Genomic DNA, 17,083 nt, shown 5'->3' with positions numbered 1-17,083 from the left:
CTCGTTGAGTCTCACTCAGTTATAGTCCAATCCCCCCCCCCCCTGTCATGGCAATGGCTCTGACCACATCATTTGGTTGCCTTCCCCTTCAAGCTCCTTTTCCTCCTCCTTTGCATGGAATCTTGTCCGTTCCTCCTCTCCCCTAGTTACTTGGCATCCCCTAGTTTGGTTTAGAGGCAGCATCCCCTGCCATACATTGACCTCCTGAAAAGCCTTCAACCATTGTCTCTCCACCCAATTCGTCCTTATACAAAGACAAAATATTAGCCCCAATTGTATCTTATGCTAGAACAACCCCAAAGATGTTGGCCATCTACTCTTCCTTGCCCCTTCTCTTGCACCCTGTGGGCAATAGTCAGTGTATCCATTTGGCCTCACTTTAGGCCCTTCGTTGGTTTCTCTTGGGGTTGGGCTTGGTTCTTGAGACATTTTGCAGGCAATACCATTTGTGATATAACAGGCAAGTTGGTGGTCATTGTATTGATCCCTCACCTATGGTGGGAGTGGAGTATGAGAAGATAGATCTCGAAATCCATACTGGTGGATGTGATTTGGAGAGGCATCTACTTTCATATTTTTTCTTAGCTTTACTCTCTCCCCATTCCCTGTTGTGGATACCCCAAGTAATAGGAGAATCTGGATCATCACCCCGACGAGGAGCACTCTGTGCTCCCCGACGGGTTTTCCACCACAAAAGAGGTGGGCCCCACCACTGAAAATGTAAATAAAAAAAAAAAAAAAAAAAAACCTCCCATCACCACCCTGGCCCCCCCTATTTTTTGTGGTGGTAACCCGTCGGGGGAGCACTTTCGCAGATCCGGACTCGTAATAGGACTATTATTATCTCCTAGGATGTAGGTTCTTCCCTCTTGTCTATTAGTAGACGGTAATTGTTTTCCTCTCTCCCCTTTATATATTATTTTTGGACTTTTCATTAGTGATATTTATTCATAAAAAATAAAAATAAAAAAACCCTTAAAAATTCACATCAAGCAAAACTAAGTCATTTTTCCAATATTTTCCTTGTTATCTAAATGATTTGTACTTCTATTCAAATACAATCCTCTTATTTATTTATTTATTCATGTCTGAGGTTCATTCGGGCAAGTTTGCGTACACATTGATTACATCCTCATAGGGAGCTTTATCGTCCACAAAGGTCGAACAAATCAAATTTGGAAGCAACCTGAAACTTGGAAGCAAATCAAAAAAAAAAAAAAAAAAAAAAAGAAATACAGTAGTGGTTGATATTTATTTCTATGAAAACAAATCAAATACAATCCTCTTATGCTTTAATATAGTTGGTAATTTGCAACTCAAAAAAGAAAAAGAAAAAAAAATATACATAGTGGTTGATATTTATTTCTATCAAAACAAATCAAATCAAATTTGGAAGCAGCGTGAAACTTGGAAGGCATTAACATTATTTTTCTATATTTAAAATTAATTAGCAAATAGCATATCATAATCATATGTTAATATTATATTAATCTCAATAACATGCCAACAAGTCACAACTAATTATTATCAATTGACAAAGTGACAAGGGTTACATGCTAAGGATGGGCTGGCATGACTTGGTCCAATGACTCTACAACCACCGGATCACTAGAAAATGAAGCCAACCCCTCTTTGGAAGGTTCCACAATCCATATCCTATGCATTCACAAGTGTACCAGACTCTCATCTATTCAAGAATAGTTATTAGTTACAAAAAGAAATAAACAAGGGCAATTTCGTCATTCAAAGAGTGTAACTGGAAGGGCTTAACTGCCTTTAACCGTCTAGCGACTAGCGCAGTTAACTTTGAGGCGGGAAGCAAAAACTCAAAATGCGGAACGGTTTCACATGGTTACAGTAATTCAGTTAAAAGAGTAAAGAAAACATTCTCTGGGTCCCACGGAACGCGACTCCAAGCGAAGAATGAAGAAGACAGAGACAACCAAAGCCAAGCCAAGCCTGAACTCCCGAAGGATAACCATGAAAAAAAATCATCCCTGGGTCCCACATGAACGTGGGATCAGTTTTATTCGCACGCTTGAGAGTAGAGACCCGTCACTGTTTTCGTTCTACTTCTTACTTCTTACTTAGACTTCTGTCCTTGTGCAGTCCTATCGTGGCCACCGATAATCACGGTGCGTGTGTTTTACTCATCTGCACCGTCGATTTCGTGTCATGTCGTCACACGTGTAAAGAGACGTAAGTGCTTTCCGTTTGATTACCCGACGGAGGGTAGAGTAGAATGTTGGATACCAACGGAGGAGGAGGTGGTGGTGGTGGTGGAGGAATTATTCCTCCTCCCATGTGGCTTACGATAGTGTCAACCACTCTTCGCTGTCTTTGATGGGGTGTGGAATCATGCTGAGAAGGACGCCAGGCTTGAATATAACGTGCCAACAGCCGAGGCTGAATACGGTGATTTTCATTTGCTAAAGAAAATACAGAAAATAGACGCTCCTGATTTGTTTCAGCAGTTCAACGCTTGGATCCACCGTAGGATCTCACAAGGAGGCCAATTATAATGGTAGGCACGTTCTGACAGCTCAGGGTAGTATTGTTTCGGGCGGACATGTCATGGTGGCCTATTCCAAAACCAATCATGTTGCGTGTTTGTGCCACGTCAGTGAGAACGACGGAGTTATTGCAGTGCGGGGCCGTTCTGGCCCTTTCAAACATTTTCTTGTCTTTTCTTCCCTCAATTGATTTCAAAGATAACGTCGAGGGATTTAAGATTTTATGGCTGCCGCTCCATTTACGAAAATAACCTCAAACATTACAAAAATGAACTAAGCATATTCTTATTCTTATAGGGGGTTCCAACTTCCAATTTCAAGTTCGAGACTTGGCACAAGAAATAATCACATATTGGCGGTTTCGTAATTGTGCAATTTCATATGACTTGTTTGAAAATCTCTCTCTCTCTCTCTCTCTCTCTCTCTGCGTGAAAGGGCTCATCTCCTTCTTTCGTCGTGATTACCAAACCAGGTCAATTTTGCACAGTGGCACAAAATCCTTTCGAGGCCAAAAGATTGTGATTTCAGTTCCGATTCCAATGCGCTGAGGCTGAAGACCTGTGATTTGCTAGTCCTAAGTTATTCATCTTTGTTACCATGGAAATCACTGGATTTTTCAGTCGTTTTGCTGGTCATCTGAAGCATTTCGTGCCACTCTTCTGACCCTCTAGATTTCAGCTTGTACTTCGGAGGTAAGATCTAGCAACTATTTTTCCCTCTTGATCCGCGACAAGTTTGTAGTTTCAAAAAATTCTTGTCGTCTCGTACTGGTTTTTGCTGTGATCATGCTAATTTGTGTATTTGAGGGGAAAAAGAAAGCAGAATTCTTTTCTCCAAGAGAATTAGGTTAGATCCTCAAGTTATTATCGATATTTCTTCTCCTTTTCATTGAAGATTAGGCTTTAAGTTCTCGACTGTATCTGTTACTTCATACTATAGAACATTTTGCTTCAAATGGGAAACAAAGAAGCATAGGGCTGTCTTCTGCTTTTCCCTTCTAATCGCAGTCGCACTCTTTACTGCAATTTCTTGGGTTAGTTTTTAGTTATCTAGACTTTGAAGGTCATTTATTCTTGAAACTGGACTTCTGCAGAACACTGTGTTTACGAGTTCACCTCCCGAAATGGAGTCTGAAAACGGGGTTGTTGTCTTGGAACATGCAAATGGTGTCACGGATATAACTCCCGCAGTAGAAACTTCCGCTTTGAATGTAAACAAAGAGAACGAAAGTAAAGTTGCTGATATTTCGCAAATGAATGGCATCTCGGAAAATTTATCACAAGTTGATGGCGGTGATTCGGCCGCTGCTGAGGCTCAAACTGTTATGGCTGTGACCGAGAGTAATGGGTCGAATACTTCTAAGGTAAAGTATCCCAACTGCCCCACTTTTGAATTGTTTTCGTTGGCTGGATGATTGGTATTCAAATTTGATAAGGGATGGAGTTGGTTTTGTGAGCAGAAAGCTGGATCTGCTCGCAATGATGGTTTGAAAAACGATAAAATCCCCAAAGATCAAGCAAACCGTAAGGCTCCAATGACGGGTTCTCGGACGCAGAGATCAAGGCTTTCTCAAAGTCTTTCATTCCCAGCAAGGGGAAATCTCGCGAACGGATTGAAGAAAGTCACAGATAGCAAGCCGGTGAAAACCAATGCAAAACCAACCCAAGAAAATGGGACAGAAACTGAGGTACCAGTTCCCAGTGAACAGGGCGTTGCGACTTCTCGTCGGAATCTTCCCATCAGGCGAGATTCTACTGGGCTGAGTTCGGTAGGTGCAAACCCAGGTGGCAGTGGGACTACTTCGAGGCGAGCTACTTTAGCGACTGTGCCTAGCATTCGACAATCCCAGGTAAGGTTTTCCCTCTATTATCTTTTTCTCCGCATCTTCTATCCCTAATTCTACCAGACCACGCAAAAGCACATCATGTTGGTTTCTTACTCTGGATTTTGCTATAAACAGGCTGCGAAGTCGAGTTTGGTGAACAGATCTCTCAATGTTCAACCGTCCAAACATGCTCAGTAAGCTTTCATTCCGCAGAAGATGTGTAAACTGTAACTGTGTTGATGGTTTACTTTGATCTCTGAAATGTAATTTGAGATACTTCCTTTATTCCCTGATGCGTACATATTAGTCTCTAAATGCTGATGTATTTAAATAGAAAGGTAGGGAATGTATTTAAGTAGGAAACTGTGTTAATGACATTCTCATCTTTGATATTTAGTCATGTCTGGAAACTAGGAAGTGGTATATCAATATCTGAATGAAGGGGGAAGGGAAATGTAGACATTTTCCTTTTGGTTTATCTCATAGAATCATCATTAAGTCACAAATTGGAATACTGAGACACTATCTTTTTCCTATCCATGTTGTCAAAATGTCTCACAAGCCATGTATTTTATCAGTTCTCCCTGCTTTGCAGATAACATTTCCTTTTCCCTCTAGTACCCCTACTTTTTTCTTTTTTAAATTTCTGGTTGCCTGCTTAATGGGATCTTTTTTCTTTTATTTTATTTCTTTTTATGGTGGCAGAACCAATGAACAAAACGAAAAACTGAAAACAAAAGCACTGTCTGTTAAAGATGATGAGGAAAAACTGAAAACAAAAGCACTGTCTGTTAAAGATGATGAGGATGCACGATCAAGTAGCTCGTATGGGATCCTCTTGCACTTTACTCCCCCCACCCTGCAAAGGCACCTTATTTTCTAGTTTCACTTCTAGTTTCACTTTTTCACTGACTTGTGTCATTGTTTTCCATATTATAAAAAGCAGTACTCCTCGTTCTCAACGGAGGACCAGTGGTGGATTTAGCTTCAGGTTGGATGAGCGCGCTGAGAAAAGAAAAGAGGTGAGATCATTTTAATATATTGGAAATGTCTCCTTTTGTTTGGTAGCTATAATTTGATTGTGTTACCTGAGAACTAATTCTTGTTTCTATTCATCAGTTCTTTTCGAAGCTAGAAGAGAAGATTCATGTGAAGGAAGTAGAAAAAACTAATTTGCAGGCAAAAACTAAGGTGTTAAAAAGGGGGAATAAATCTTCATGTTTTTACAGATATCATTGGTGTTTGTCAAATATTTTCTGTTTAAGATTATTCACTCCATCTCATTTTGATGTCCTGCAGGAGACCCAAGAGGCAGAGATCAAGCAACTTAGGAAGAGCCTGACATTTAAGGCTGCACCAATGCCAACTTTCTACAAAGAACCTCCTCCAAAAAATGAACTGAAGAAGGTTTTCATTTTCTCTCATTTACTGCCTAATAGAACTCTGGATAGATTAGAATCAAAATTTCAATTTTCGGCCTGGATGAAGAATTATGATTGGGTTTCAAGATCAGCTACCTGTTTGTAAAAAGTCAGGTACCAATGTAGTTCTAGAGTTCAACAAATCTTTGAAAGAATAAAAACTAGCTTTAGAAGTGCTTTAACCCTAAGAGAATTAGAATTTCATCCAAAATGATAGAAGTCAAGCTAGAAACTTACCTTTGAGAAAGTAATGCAATAGTTGGAGAACGAAGCAGTAATAGGCAATTGCTTACTTGCATTCTTTGGTTTCAACTTTCAGCCATTAGCATTAGATACAAACAAGAGTGCATCTCTTAACTATAGCCAAAACCTATTCGATTAAGTGGAACAGGGACTCTTCTTCTTTCCAAACTGAGTTAGTTAGTGGTAACAAGTAAAGGATTATTAAATTCATTATCCATAAAAGAGAAATTAAAATTAAATTTCACCTCTTTATGATCTCAATTACAATTTATGACTAGAAGTGTGACATTAGAAATCATAGAACCTAATATGTTGTTTAGGAAACAAGCTTAACTACTGGTTAAAAAAAAGCCCATAAACTGAACAAATAGCAAGAATAAAAACGGATAAGTTAGACATCAGCATAATAAAAGGTGCAATATATAGATTGATTAAATCACAGGCTTGATGTTCCTGCTTTGCCCCAGCAATCAACAAAGAACTTTTAACTTAGGACTGCATTGGGATATCATTCCATTTACTTTTATATGTACCAACATTAGATCTACTGGGAACACAAATTTGTTAGGCTATGTACTTTTATTCTAATTTCATAAATTCATATTCAACACAACTGAGTTTAGGAAACCCTTATCCCAACTAAATGTGAAGATTCATGATGTAGGTTAGGCTATGAAGATATCACTATTTTAGATTTTGGACATGACCTTTAGCCATAAATCAATCTCACAATTTCCCCCACACCTGCTTATCAAACTTCTCCCATTGGATTAGGACATTTGCAGGAAGCACTTCATCATGGTTTAATTCTAAAAAAAAAAGAGAGGCTCCATCAGCTAGTGTAACCCTCATTGGCAAAGTTGTTTTCTGCCATCTCATTGCCTTCTTATACCCACACGTTTAAATTTAGAAATCACACATATTTTCTGCCATCTCATTGCCCATATTTTCTGCCATCTCATTGCCCCTAAAGTTTTATTTTCCATGATGCTTTGTGATTCTTCATGCAACAAATTATGCTTATGTCTTTTTTCCTTTACCATTTCTTTCATCCTATAATACCCTGATTGCTCATGGAGAAGGGTTATAAGCTTATTAGATTTAACGATGTGATGCCTAACTCATCATATATTCAGCTACTGGAATCAGATGTTAAGTCAATTTAAGCTGACCTTTTATCAGAATAGTTGTATCTCTTCCTTCTTGAAAAAAAAAACTCATCGGCTTCAGAGTTCTTTCTGTAAAGAAAAAAAATCCTAATTGAATTGCAGTTTGCCTCTTATCAAACTTTTCCTTTTTTCTTTTTCTTTTTCTGTCATATTTAATTTTACCTGGATTTGATGTACTTTAATCATGTTGAGTTTTAAATCACCTCTTATGCTTCTGCTTGGGATCTCTGTGAGCTAATTCTTGCAAGTCTTTCTTTTTGTAAATATGGTTCTGTTGCTGATCACGTAGATCCCAACCACCCGTGCAATTTCACCTAAGCTCGGAAGAAGCAAAAGTTCCAGTGTAGCTGCACAAACGTCCTCAGAAGTTGGTGGTGCAAATTGTCAGAGCCCACGTGCAAGCTTGGACCATAAAAAGTTGGCCAAAGGAGAACAGGCAAATAATAGTGGAGATTCTGTTGCTTCAAAGAAGCCTCTTAGAAAATCCGTTTCTAAGCTTTCATCTCAGAAATCCATGAAGTCTACAGAAAAGCCTCTGAAGTCGAAGGCAAAGACCACAGAAGTTGGAAATGTAAACCATAATGAGGAAATCCAAGAATACCAAGACAAATATCCGGACTGTGTTGACTCTGAAGCAAGGACTGAAGTGGAGTGTGATAAGAACCCCACAGAGAAAGAGGAAGCAGTCAAATTACCCGAACCTGAAATTACTTCTGAAGAAGTTGATGTCAAAGATTAAAGGTGTGATCTCTGTTCTGATTCAATGTTGTCCAAGGTGTTTGTGAATAGTTTTGGTATGTTGATCGATATATTGGTGTTTTCTTTGACAAGTTGAAGTAAATAGTCCGGTTTTTTCTTATACTTCGTAGCAGATATTGGTCAAATGTGTATAAGAGTTCCTTCGTCTTTTCTCTTAATTCAAGGCTTTCCAATGAAGTTAACATTTATATATATTTTTATTCCTTCAGTTACATGCTTAAGGTGTCATATGCCATATGAATTGGTAGAAACAGAGAGATTTGATGCTGTAGTTCAATCATAATTTCATTGCACATTGAGCATTGTTGACATACAACTAGTTACAAAATTATCTTGAAATTTCGCTTTTCTTGATTGGTGCCAAGTAGTTTTCGGGTTAAATAATTGCATGTTTGATATTTATCACTACTTTACTTATAAGGCTTTGTTTATTTGCAAGATAAAAATGAGTTAAAAAAATAAAAAAGGTGGGATGTTTTTTGGTATGTTTATTTCTTTTTCTTTTTTTTGGTCATAGTTGTTATATGCTTGAGTAAATGTGTGATATACATAGCTGCATGGTCCACTCGGAAAGCCTTACTTGTATGGCCTTAAAACACACAGACAAATCTGATGGTGTCAACATTATCTCAACAGCGGCTTTTAAGTCCTTATAGATTTTACTCTAATTGGAATTAACCAAAGTGAAGAAATAGAGCTTTGAAAAATCCAGAATTATTAACGATTACAAGCACCAAGCATGTATGGGAAACCCACAATGGAGGGGCCCTTTTCAGATTCCTCTCAACCAGAAGAGAAACCTTTAAATTTGCCCTTCCATTTAAATAGTTTATTGTTTTTCTTTTCTTCGAGGGTTTGGGGGTAGTTAATAAGTCCACAATTTTCTCCTTTTTATTTGTAAAAAAAGTTTAATATGTATATTTGTATTTATTTCCCTCTCTAAATTAGCTGAAACAAGTGTGTGTATATAGTTACTTTTTTTAGGTAGAAGGCCATTGTGTGGTTACTGGTTAGACAGAAAATCTTGTTTCCATGGTCTAACTAAACTTTCCACTGTCACAAAATGATGTCAAATAGCCGATCATTGAATGGACTGGACGGGTGGCAGGTCTAGTTAAAATAAATCATACGCCCTCTCATGTACCCTTCAATAATCAACTCACCACCCTCAAAATCTTGAATATCTGCATTTTGTCACTAGGCAAATATTGAAAGTTTTACATGTGAGAAAGGGGCCTTTGGGTCTGTCTAACCTTCCAGAGAATGTGGCAACTGTTTAGCAGAAATTTATGGTTCACATCTAAATACATGAATAGATGGAAAAGGCTTAGATAAATGTGGCAACTGTTTCACATATCAGCAATAGAAGGGTGCCCTAACACTGATGCCAAAGCATCACAAAATCCACTATGTGCTCCCCATAAAATCAGTCTCTCCGATCTCCTGAGGGGGTTCCTGGGCTTCTATTTCAATTCTTGTTTAGACCCTCTTTGAAAGAGCTATAAAAAGGAGCAAGTCTTTTAAACAAATGGGTGACACCAGCGGCAAGTGCCCATATAAGCCGCTGGCCTTCTAGTCTCTGCAGCTTGAAGATAACTACAAACTTCTTCAAGAGAGAGAAGTAGCGGTTAAGGCTCTGATGCAAAGACACCGCAAGCAAGTGTCAAAAGGAAGCTATAAACCCATGGAGCAGGAATCAGGTGTAGCAAAGGGGAAGAGATGAAAGGATTGGTATGGTGTTTATATATTGTGAAATTTTGTTTGTGCAGAACACATGAACGCGGTTTGAATTTCAGTTGGCAGTCTTAAATTTAGCTGCCATGGAAACTGGAGATACCAATTGAAAAAATTCACTTCAGAAATTTGGAGTAAAACAAATATGATTACAATTTACAATCCTGACACAAAATTTAAAAAGGAAACAAAAAATGCTAGTAACAACAATTACCCACAAGTTTCTTTCCTTTATTCTCCAGTTCGTTTTATTTTATTGGTTTGGGCGACAAATAAAAACGATCACGTGAAAAAGAGCCCTCCAGATCCCTCCCTTGGGGAGTCCTCAATCACACACACAAAAATATAAAAAATAAAGAAAAAAATAAAAATCTCCATGGTGATTCTAGCTTTTTTACTGTTCTCTCCCAATGCCCTCCATCTCTTTACCACAACAGTAATAGTAATACCATGGGCATATAGCTCTCATATGTACTTTCTGGTTTTCCTCTTGTCTTCTCTTCCATGGCAATCCTGAAACTTCTGCCCCAGTAAATGCCCAATCCACTCACCACAGGTCCATGGGGGGCAAAGGAGACAAATGAAAACCATAATCAAAAGAAAAGGACCAAACAAAGAAGGGGAAAAAAGAAAATCAAAACCACCGAAGCTTCTACATTCTTCCATTCAACTACTCTCTTTACATTCTTGTTTTACACCTGAATTATGAGGCACCTGCATAATCATAAATTTTATGTTAGAAACATTGATAATTTAAAATATTTATTAGTTACTCATTCATTAAAACTAATCTTTTTTATTCCTGTTGCGAGACCAGCTGAGGTTGCTTGTTTAACTTATCCAGCGGTAGCCCGATTGTATCATCAAGTGTTTATTTCTATATATACACACACCTAATCAATATTCCTCCACATCAATCAGGCACCAGATACACTTTTGTCGTCTTCACAACCTCTCCCTTTTATGAATAAAACTTTCTCATCTACGACAATTTATATTAAATAAACCATGATTCCTTGCTGTTTGTGTTACCAAACTCTTTTTCTTTTTTGGGTACGAGTGTTACAAAACTTAAAGGGCAGTAAAATGTGAAGTAGTTTTGATCCTAATGACAAAAGGTGCAACAAACTAAGCTGAAGTACTAAAATGAAGTCAAATTCACAGAAGGCCACGTCTACTCTTAAGTAAAATAATGGGAAAAGCATAGCAAAGAAGAAACAGCAGGTCCCACAACCTTCTGTAAGTGACTGGAGAAATCCCATTGAGTTTGGGTGGGGGTGGCTTTCTGTAAAGTAAGGGCATGAGCCAATCATCCAGAGAACAGTGCTATGCAATTATTAGTTTCCCTTATCCACACGGATTTCATCTAAAGAGCAGTTAAACAAATAACAAAAAGAAGAGAGTAAAGGTTTTACCTTGTTTTTTTTCCCCAACTTTTCAATGTGTTTTCAAGATTGCGAAGTGGTTTCAATGGCATGAGGTGAAGCGAGCATCCTGCCCAAAAGTCCATAACATCCTACACGTAACTTCCAGCAACTTCCCTGCAGAAGGGGTTTTAATTCAAAAGAGATAATAAATAGCCAACAAGAACGCTTGCCAATAAAATGTCTCATTACCACAATTATTCTAGTACGTGAAAGCAACTTCTCGGATGCATATCTAGTATTAAAACCAAACTAATCATGCCCAACAACCTACTTAAACAAAAAGAAGGGAAAGTCGAGATTAAAGACAAGGTGTTTTGTTTCCAGCACAAATGATTCGGAAAGCTACAGCTGGAGTTTTGGTGAGTCTCTGTCCTCGATGCCAAGATTAAACAAAAACCCACCTCACCGACACTTAATATTTCTTTCTGGAAAGAAGAAAATGGTTACACAAATCGCACAGAAATAAAATGGTGGGTTTCTGTGTGGTGGCTCTCGAATCGACTGTGTTCTCCTTTCACACCCGTTCAACACACACAGGGGCCGGTAGGGTAGGGATCCCAACTCAACTCTCAAAGATGAAGCAAACGAAAAAAAAAGACGAACATGTGAACTGGCCAGTAATTATGACTCACCGACAACTCCCACAAACCCACAAGGACTATCAACTACCAATGCATCTAAATCTAAACACTAATAAATGAACCGCCGGCACCGGAATGCCTTCGCCGGAATCTCAAAACCCTTCTAACGAATGACTGACTGACTAATCGTAAGACAAAGAATGGAACAGAGTAGTGAAAGGAAAAACAAAATTAACTAACACGCACCTCTCCTGAGTTTCGAATTAGACTCCGTGCTGGTGGTCGTAGCAGAAGAGCTGCGGTGGACCGATTTTGATTCGGATTTCGTCTTCTCTTCAATGGGGAATAGCACGCCGTCGATACCCTGTACAGAAATGCGACCGTCGGTGTAGATGTCGGGATCGAACAGGTATGCCGATTCATCGCCGTGTCCAAATTTCACAGAACCGTCTGCCTCTTCCGCCACAACCTTGTGTGGTACCCGTAATGTATCGTACCTGATCTTACCGAACCTCCTCACCGCATTGTACATGCTCTCTTCCGTCTGATACTCTGGAATGAGATGGTAGTATACGATTTGCTCCGGAGCTCCAGGTTCGCTCAGTTGGTCCGTCGTCAGTTTTGCCATCGCTTCGTCGTTGGGAGCTAAAACCGTCAAAACGTAGCCTTCGGAGACTAATTTCCCCATTTCTGAAGCCAAGGAAGTGAGATTGACCAGAATGTCGGCGAGTTCGTTGTAGCCGCCGTAATGCAGGAGGGTATGGATGAAGTCCTTCACTTGGGATTCGCCGTCGAACTTGTGGTGAGGACCCCCGGGCCCCGGAGCCGGTGCCGGAGCTAGTGATGGCCCCGGAGCCATTGCATCGTAGATCGGCAGCACGGGCGGCGAACCGGCAGGCGAGGCCGCTGCCGGTTTCTTGAGCCGGTGAGTTCTGGGGTCAACCTCAGGTGCTCCTTCGGGCTTCACCGCACTAGTCTGACGGAGATTTCTGCGGCGGTTGAAATCGTCTTGAACAGATCGGGGGATCAATAAACGTTCAATCCCGTGAATGACACCGTCGGGGCGAGTCACGGCGTCCGGATGGATGACCGCAGCGGAATCGACCCTCTTATCGGAATCCTTACAGGTAAGGTGGAGATGATGGTGAGAGAGCGTTTTGTGCTTGGCTGACTTAGTAGCCGAGGAGTGAGGCCACTGGTTGGATCCGATCCGTTTGGGTATGACATGAAACATCAGCAGAGTTTGAAGAGATTTAAGATTAGCAGGAGCCAGAAGGAAACGCTTAAAGTCAGGGTCGAGATCCCGTTCGAGAGCTTCGTTCTTAGGGGCGAAAATAGTGATGTTGTGGTTGCCCACAGCCTCCTCCAACGTCTGCAAGAGAAGAGCTTTCTCGACCAGTTCGGCGAGTTCGGTGTAATGCGAGTCGAGGAGAGCTACGAGGACCGAATTCGAGTTGATTTGTGCCGAAGACGACGACGACGACGACGACGACGGGTTTGCAGGAGAGTCGTGCAATGCGGCAGCAGAGAATCCAGCAAGTGATAGAAGATAAAACGTGAAGAAGAACCACCTAGAAATAACGGGCGCAGCCGCATAGGATGATGGCACATCCATGGCGACGTACCGAGAGGAAATCAGTCTCGGAGGTGCAAGAATCTGAAGAAAGTAAAACAATTCAAGCGGAAGAAAACCAGAGCATTTTATGTATTCTTGTATCGTTTCTTATCAATATTCCAGTACTCGTGTGACGGTGGTGTGAGTTGAGCTGTTCGTGAGGAAAGCGGATTCGAAGCGGGAAAATGAAGCAGGGTTGGTAAATTTTGTGTCGGTTCCGGGAAGAAGATACTAAGATGGACACGTGGCAGATTCTGGACGCAATGTGGTGCTTCCAAGTTCCAAGTTCCAAGCGAGCCTCCCCTCCCCGGCGGGCCTATGGGTTTTTTTTTGTTTTTGAGGGGTGTAGCGTACGGACAAACAGCCTGGACAAAAGTTAAGTAGGACCCACTGCACGCAAGACTCGGTTTCTGGATGTGGAGCCGCACGTCTCGACTCCCCACGCAGCAGCCAGTGCCAGTGCCTGAGTGCCAGTTTAGTCCAGTGCCAGCAGAGTCCATATTTATTCATTCTTGTTTGTTGCATGCTGTGAACTGATACTGAAATGACTTATTTAGCCTTATAACTGCATAAAAATCCATAACCTTGCGGCTGTAACGGAAAGGATATTGTAGTGAATTCCACATTTTAAAATTTTGGCGCCGCAAGGCCCGCGACTCGGCGGGAGAGTGGAGTGGTGGCGTGCTGAGCCTGAGTCCTAATTCCTGAGGGGTAAAAATTAAAAAAGTGTCGGTGCATTGAGTGAGTGAGTGAATTATGTGGGTTGGCTGGCTGGGTGGCTGGGTGGCTGAGTGGGTCCGTCAAGTCAAAGTCACTCGTAACTCGTAACTCGTAAGTAAGTTGTTGTAGGCCATAACATAAGATTGGATGCTGAGCTGTCATTGTCAGTTAAGAGTTTAGGAGTAGAAAGAAAGAAGTCGAAATCAATCAAATGGCAATTGGCAGACGACTGACTTGTATGTATTTTATATGAATGAACCTCTCCACATTTTTTCATTTTTCTGTCTGGGGCATTTCTTTTAGATTTTAATTATTAAAGTAGAAGACGATAAGAAAAGAGAAAGAAAAAAAAAGAAAAAAGAAAGAAGAGAAAAAAGTGTTAAAAGTGTTTAAGAGATATGACATGAGACTAAACCCCCTTTTTTTTTGGTGAACCACAGAGACTGACTCAGCGTGGGTTTTTGGTGAACGGACAAAGTAAAGTGCCCACGCTGACGGCGACGGTTTTCTCGGCGGAAGGCGGAGGGTCTCCGTCGGAAAAACCAGGGGCCTAGTTAGTTTGCGACTTTGCGTGTGTGGGTAGGTGATAGGTGAGAGAGAGAGAGAGAGAGAGAGAGAGAGAGAGAGAGAGAGTTAACAAATTAAAAATGATAGTTCGTGAGTGAGTGTATGTTAGTTAGTATTTAGTAAGGAATCAATGCAAGAATGGTTTTCCGTCGGTGGACTTACCTTATAAAAATAAAATAAAATAAAATAATATTAATCTTTTTCTCTTTCTCTTTCTCTTTCTCTTTCTCTCATCACTTCAACGTGTGTGTTTCTTAATAAAGCATTTGGAGGGAGGGAGGGGTTAGAAGTTGAAGTTTAGAGGGGGAGTGAGTGCTATGATTCTCAATAATGTGAGAGAGAATGTAATATTTGGAGGGCTTTTTCTTTCTTTCTTTCTTTCTTTCTTTCTTCCTTTGAGTTTACCTGACTTCCACTCCACGGCCCCTTCCCTTCCCTTCCCTTCCCTTCCTTAGAAATCTTAAAACCCTCCACCTCCTTCCTCATTCCTCGTTCCCCTATATGAATGAATGATAATGGGATTGATTCAACAGAAAGTCAGGTTCCGGCTACCCCCCTAAATGTTAATAATATTCCTTGGTATTATCACCTTTAATTTTCTTTTGCCTTTTAAGGGTGTTCTTTCTCTACGTCTCTCTCCCCCTCTCATCGTTTTCTACGAATACCTCATCTCTCCTGTCCCTAATAACACTAAGCATGATAACTCAACCCAAAAGGATGATCTATATGCATTTGTCTTTCTATTCCCTCAATTCGGCTTACCCCATTTGCACGCGATAGGCATCAATCTATCTGAAGACTTTTGTACGTGACACTTATCAGGCTATTAATTAATTCAATAAATTTAAATCTGAATGAACAATTTATATTTAATCCTACCAAGTTAATGGTAGGATTACAGAGAGCATTCAGCCATCACCATTCCAACAAAAAATCAACTTTTTTAAACCTGTTTTAAGATGTTAATCGTGCTTTTTCGCTTTTCGGGCGGCTGATTTCTTTTTTCTCACTAAAAGGGTGGCATTTTATTTAATTGACGGATAAAAAGGTGGGATTGATTATGATCGATAAAGTCGCCCTTAATATATGTTAATTCATATAAATCATTACAGAAATATGACTGAAATTGACCAATAGATTGAAATCATTAAATCTTTTTTCCATTCATTTCTATATCAATTTTCTTATCAACCGGCTTGAATCTCAGCCTTTCAAAATGTGTTACATGTCTTGATAATATGGTGCCGTCGTCTATGTTGCCCACAGTTTAATAGATAAGCCCCATACTGGTTAAATCTCGACCGCATGAATTACACATGTGCACAATAGGTCACTAAAGTGAGTTCATTTATCCAAGATCATATTGTATGGTCAGGATTTAAAGCCCATCTAACAAGACACAACACTGAAACAAGATCCATTCAGATTCTATTTCTGACTCTTCAAACATATTTTAAACCCACTCCTGTCTCAAGCCCCCCTCACTTTTTTTTTTTTTTTATTTCATTTCATTTTAAAAGAAATGGTTGACATTTCTCATAATCTTTTTTTTTTCTTCTGATCAATAAGATCCTATAGGTTTCACAAAGACTCATGTGTGTGACTACACTCTTCTAAATTATCTTTTGCTTCTAACTTTTTATAATTCCAGATTTTGCTTGGGTTCCGCGCATTAATGGACCATCAAGCCAGCCGTCAAATCAAAATTACAGTTTCCATCTCGACCATTGAAATTCAACGATTGAAATCTTATTCGATAGAGATTTCGGATCTGACGGTCCGAAATCTCAGCCTGATACACATGACCCAAACAATTTCACTACAGTTACTTATTAAAAATTGGCACTTGGTAGAGCAACTAGACAAATTAAAGTTGCTAGTATATTATGTTGTTCTGTCATTACAATAATAAATGACATCTTTTAATGTAATTGAGGTAGGATTATGAACATTTTATGCTTTATTTTAATACTTTTAAAGAACCATTTCATTTTCTACCCCCAAATAAAAAAAGGAAGAAAGAATCATTTGAACCATGCTAATGTTCATCACTGTATTTGTTAGGTCAACTACATATTAAATAGATTAAATTTGTGGGCACCATCTCTAATTCTCTACTCTGTCAAAGGGCACTAAATCAAAAATCATTGTACAGAAACGAACGGAAATTCGTGTGGCACTCTGTGCAAGTCATTCCCACGTAAATCACTTAAAAAAAAAAAAAAAAAAAAAACAAATCCACAATTTTATGAGTTCGACAATTTTTTTTATTATTATTATTTTTTTAAAAACAATGCAATTGATTTTCTTCTCCCCTCCTCTCTTCAAAGCCAAGATTATACCAAATTTCTATTAGTTTACTATACTTATTCTATTTACTAAAATTTCTTTAGTCAAATTTTTACATTTGATTCCTTCAAACGTCTAATTTCTATCTCTCTTTCTCCCCTAATGTTTTTGAATACTCATATGTTACTCTTCTATTTTTAAATCTAATCAATTTTTTCTT

At 39.4% G+C, this 17,083-nt stretch overlaps 2 protein-coding genes across 3 annotated transcripts; one reads left to right on the top strand and one right to left on the bottom strand.

Annotated features, from left to right (window-relative positions):
• Window positions 1-2,840: 2,840 nt before the first annotated feature.
• LOC149027992 (TPX2 (targeting protein for Xklp2) protein family) lies at window positions 2,841-8,030 on the top strand. 2 transcript variants are annotated; one of them, XM_089167598.1, is made up of 9 exons: window positions 2,841-3,205; window positions 3,607-3,876; window positions 3,973-4,362; window positions 4,474-4,532; window positions 5,044-5,163; window positions 5,282-5,360; window positions 5,458-5,529; window positions 5,638-5,745; window positions 7,461-8,030. In XM_089167598.1, the coding sequence occupies exons 2-9, from the start codon at window positions 3,637-3,639 to the stop codon at window positions 7,908-7,910; spliced, it is 1,518 nt and encodes a 505-aa protein (XP_089023724.1). In that variant the 5' UTR covers window positions 2,841-3,205; window positions 3,607-3,636; the 3' UTR covers window positions 7,911-8,030. The 2 variants fall into 2 exon arrangements, with proteins under 2 accessions (XP_089023724.1, XP_089023725.1); XM_089167599.1 differs by having other exon boundaries at window positions 2,842-3,205; window positions 5,285-5,360.
• A 3,065-nt stretch (window positions 8,031-11,095) lies between these two features.
• Window positions 11,096-13,586, bottom strand: LOC149027991 (fasciclin-like arabinogalactan protein 16). Its single transcript, XM_089167600.1, has 2 exons — window positions 11,919-13,586; window positions 11,096-11,205 (listed from the first exon to the last, which is right to left on the bottom strand). The coding sequence occupies exons 1-2, from the start codon at window positions 13,285-13,287 to the stop codon at window positions 11,132-11,134; spliced, it is 1,443 nt and encodes a 480-aa protein (XP_089023726.1). The 5' UTR covers window positions 13,288-13,586; the 3' UTR covers window positions 11,096-11,131.
• Window positions 13,587-17,083: the final 3,497 nt, after the last annotated feature.

This window comes from Hakea prostrata, chromosome 1, assembly GCF_041222555.1.
Source record: "Hakea prostrata isolate BN-2017 chromosome 1, UWA_Hpros_2, whole genome shotgun sequence".
Classification (NCBI taxonomy): Eukaryota; Viridiplantae; Streptophyta; class Magnoliopsida; order Proteales; family Proteaceae; genus Hakea; species Hakea prostrata.
This window is presented reverse-complemented; position numbering and strand designations above follow the sequence as displayed.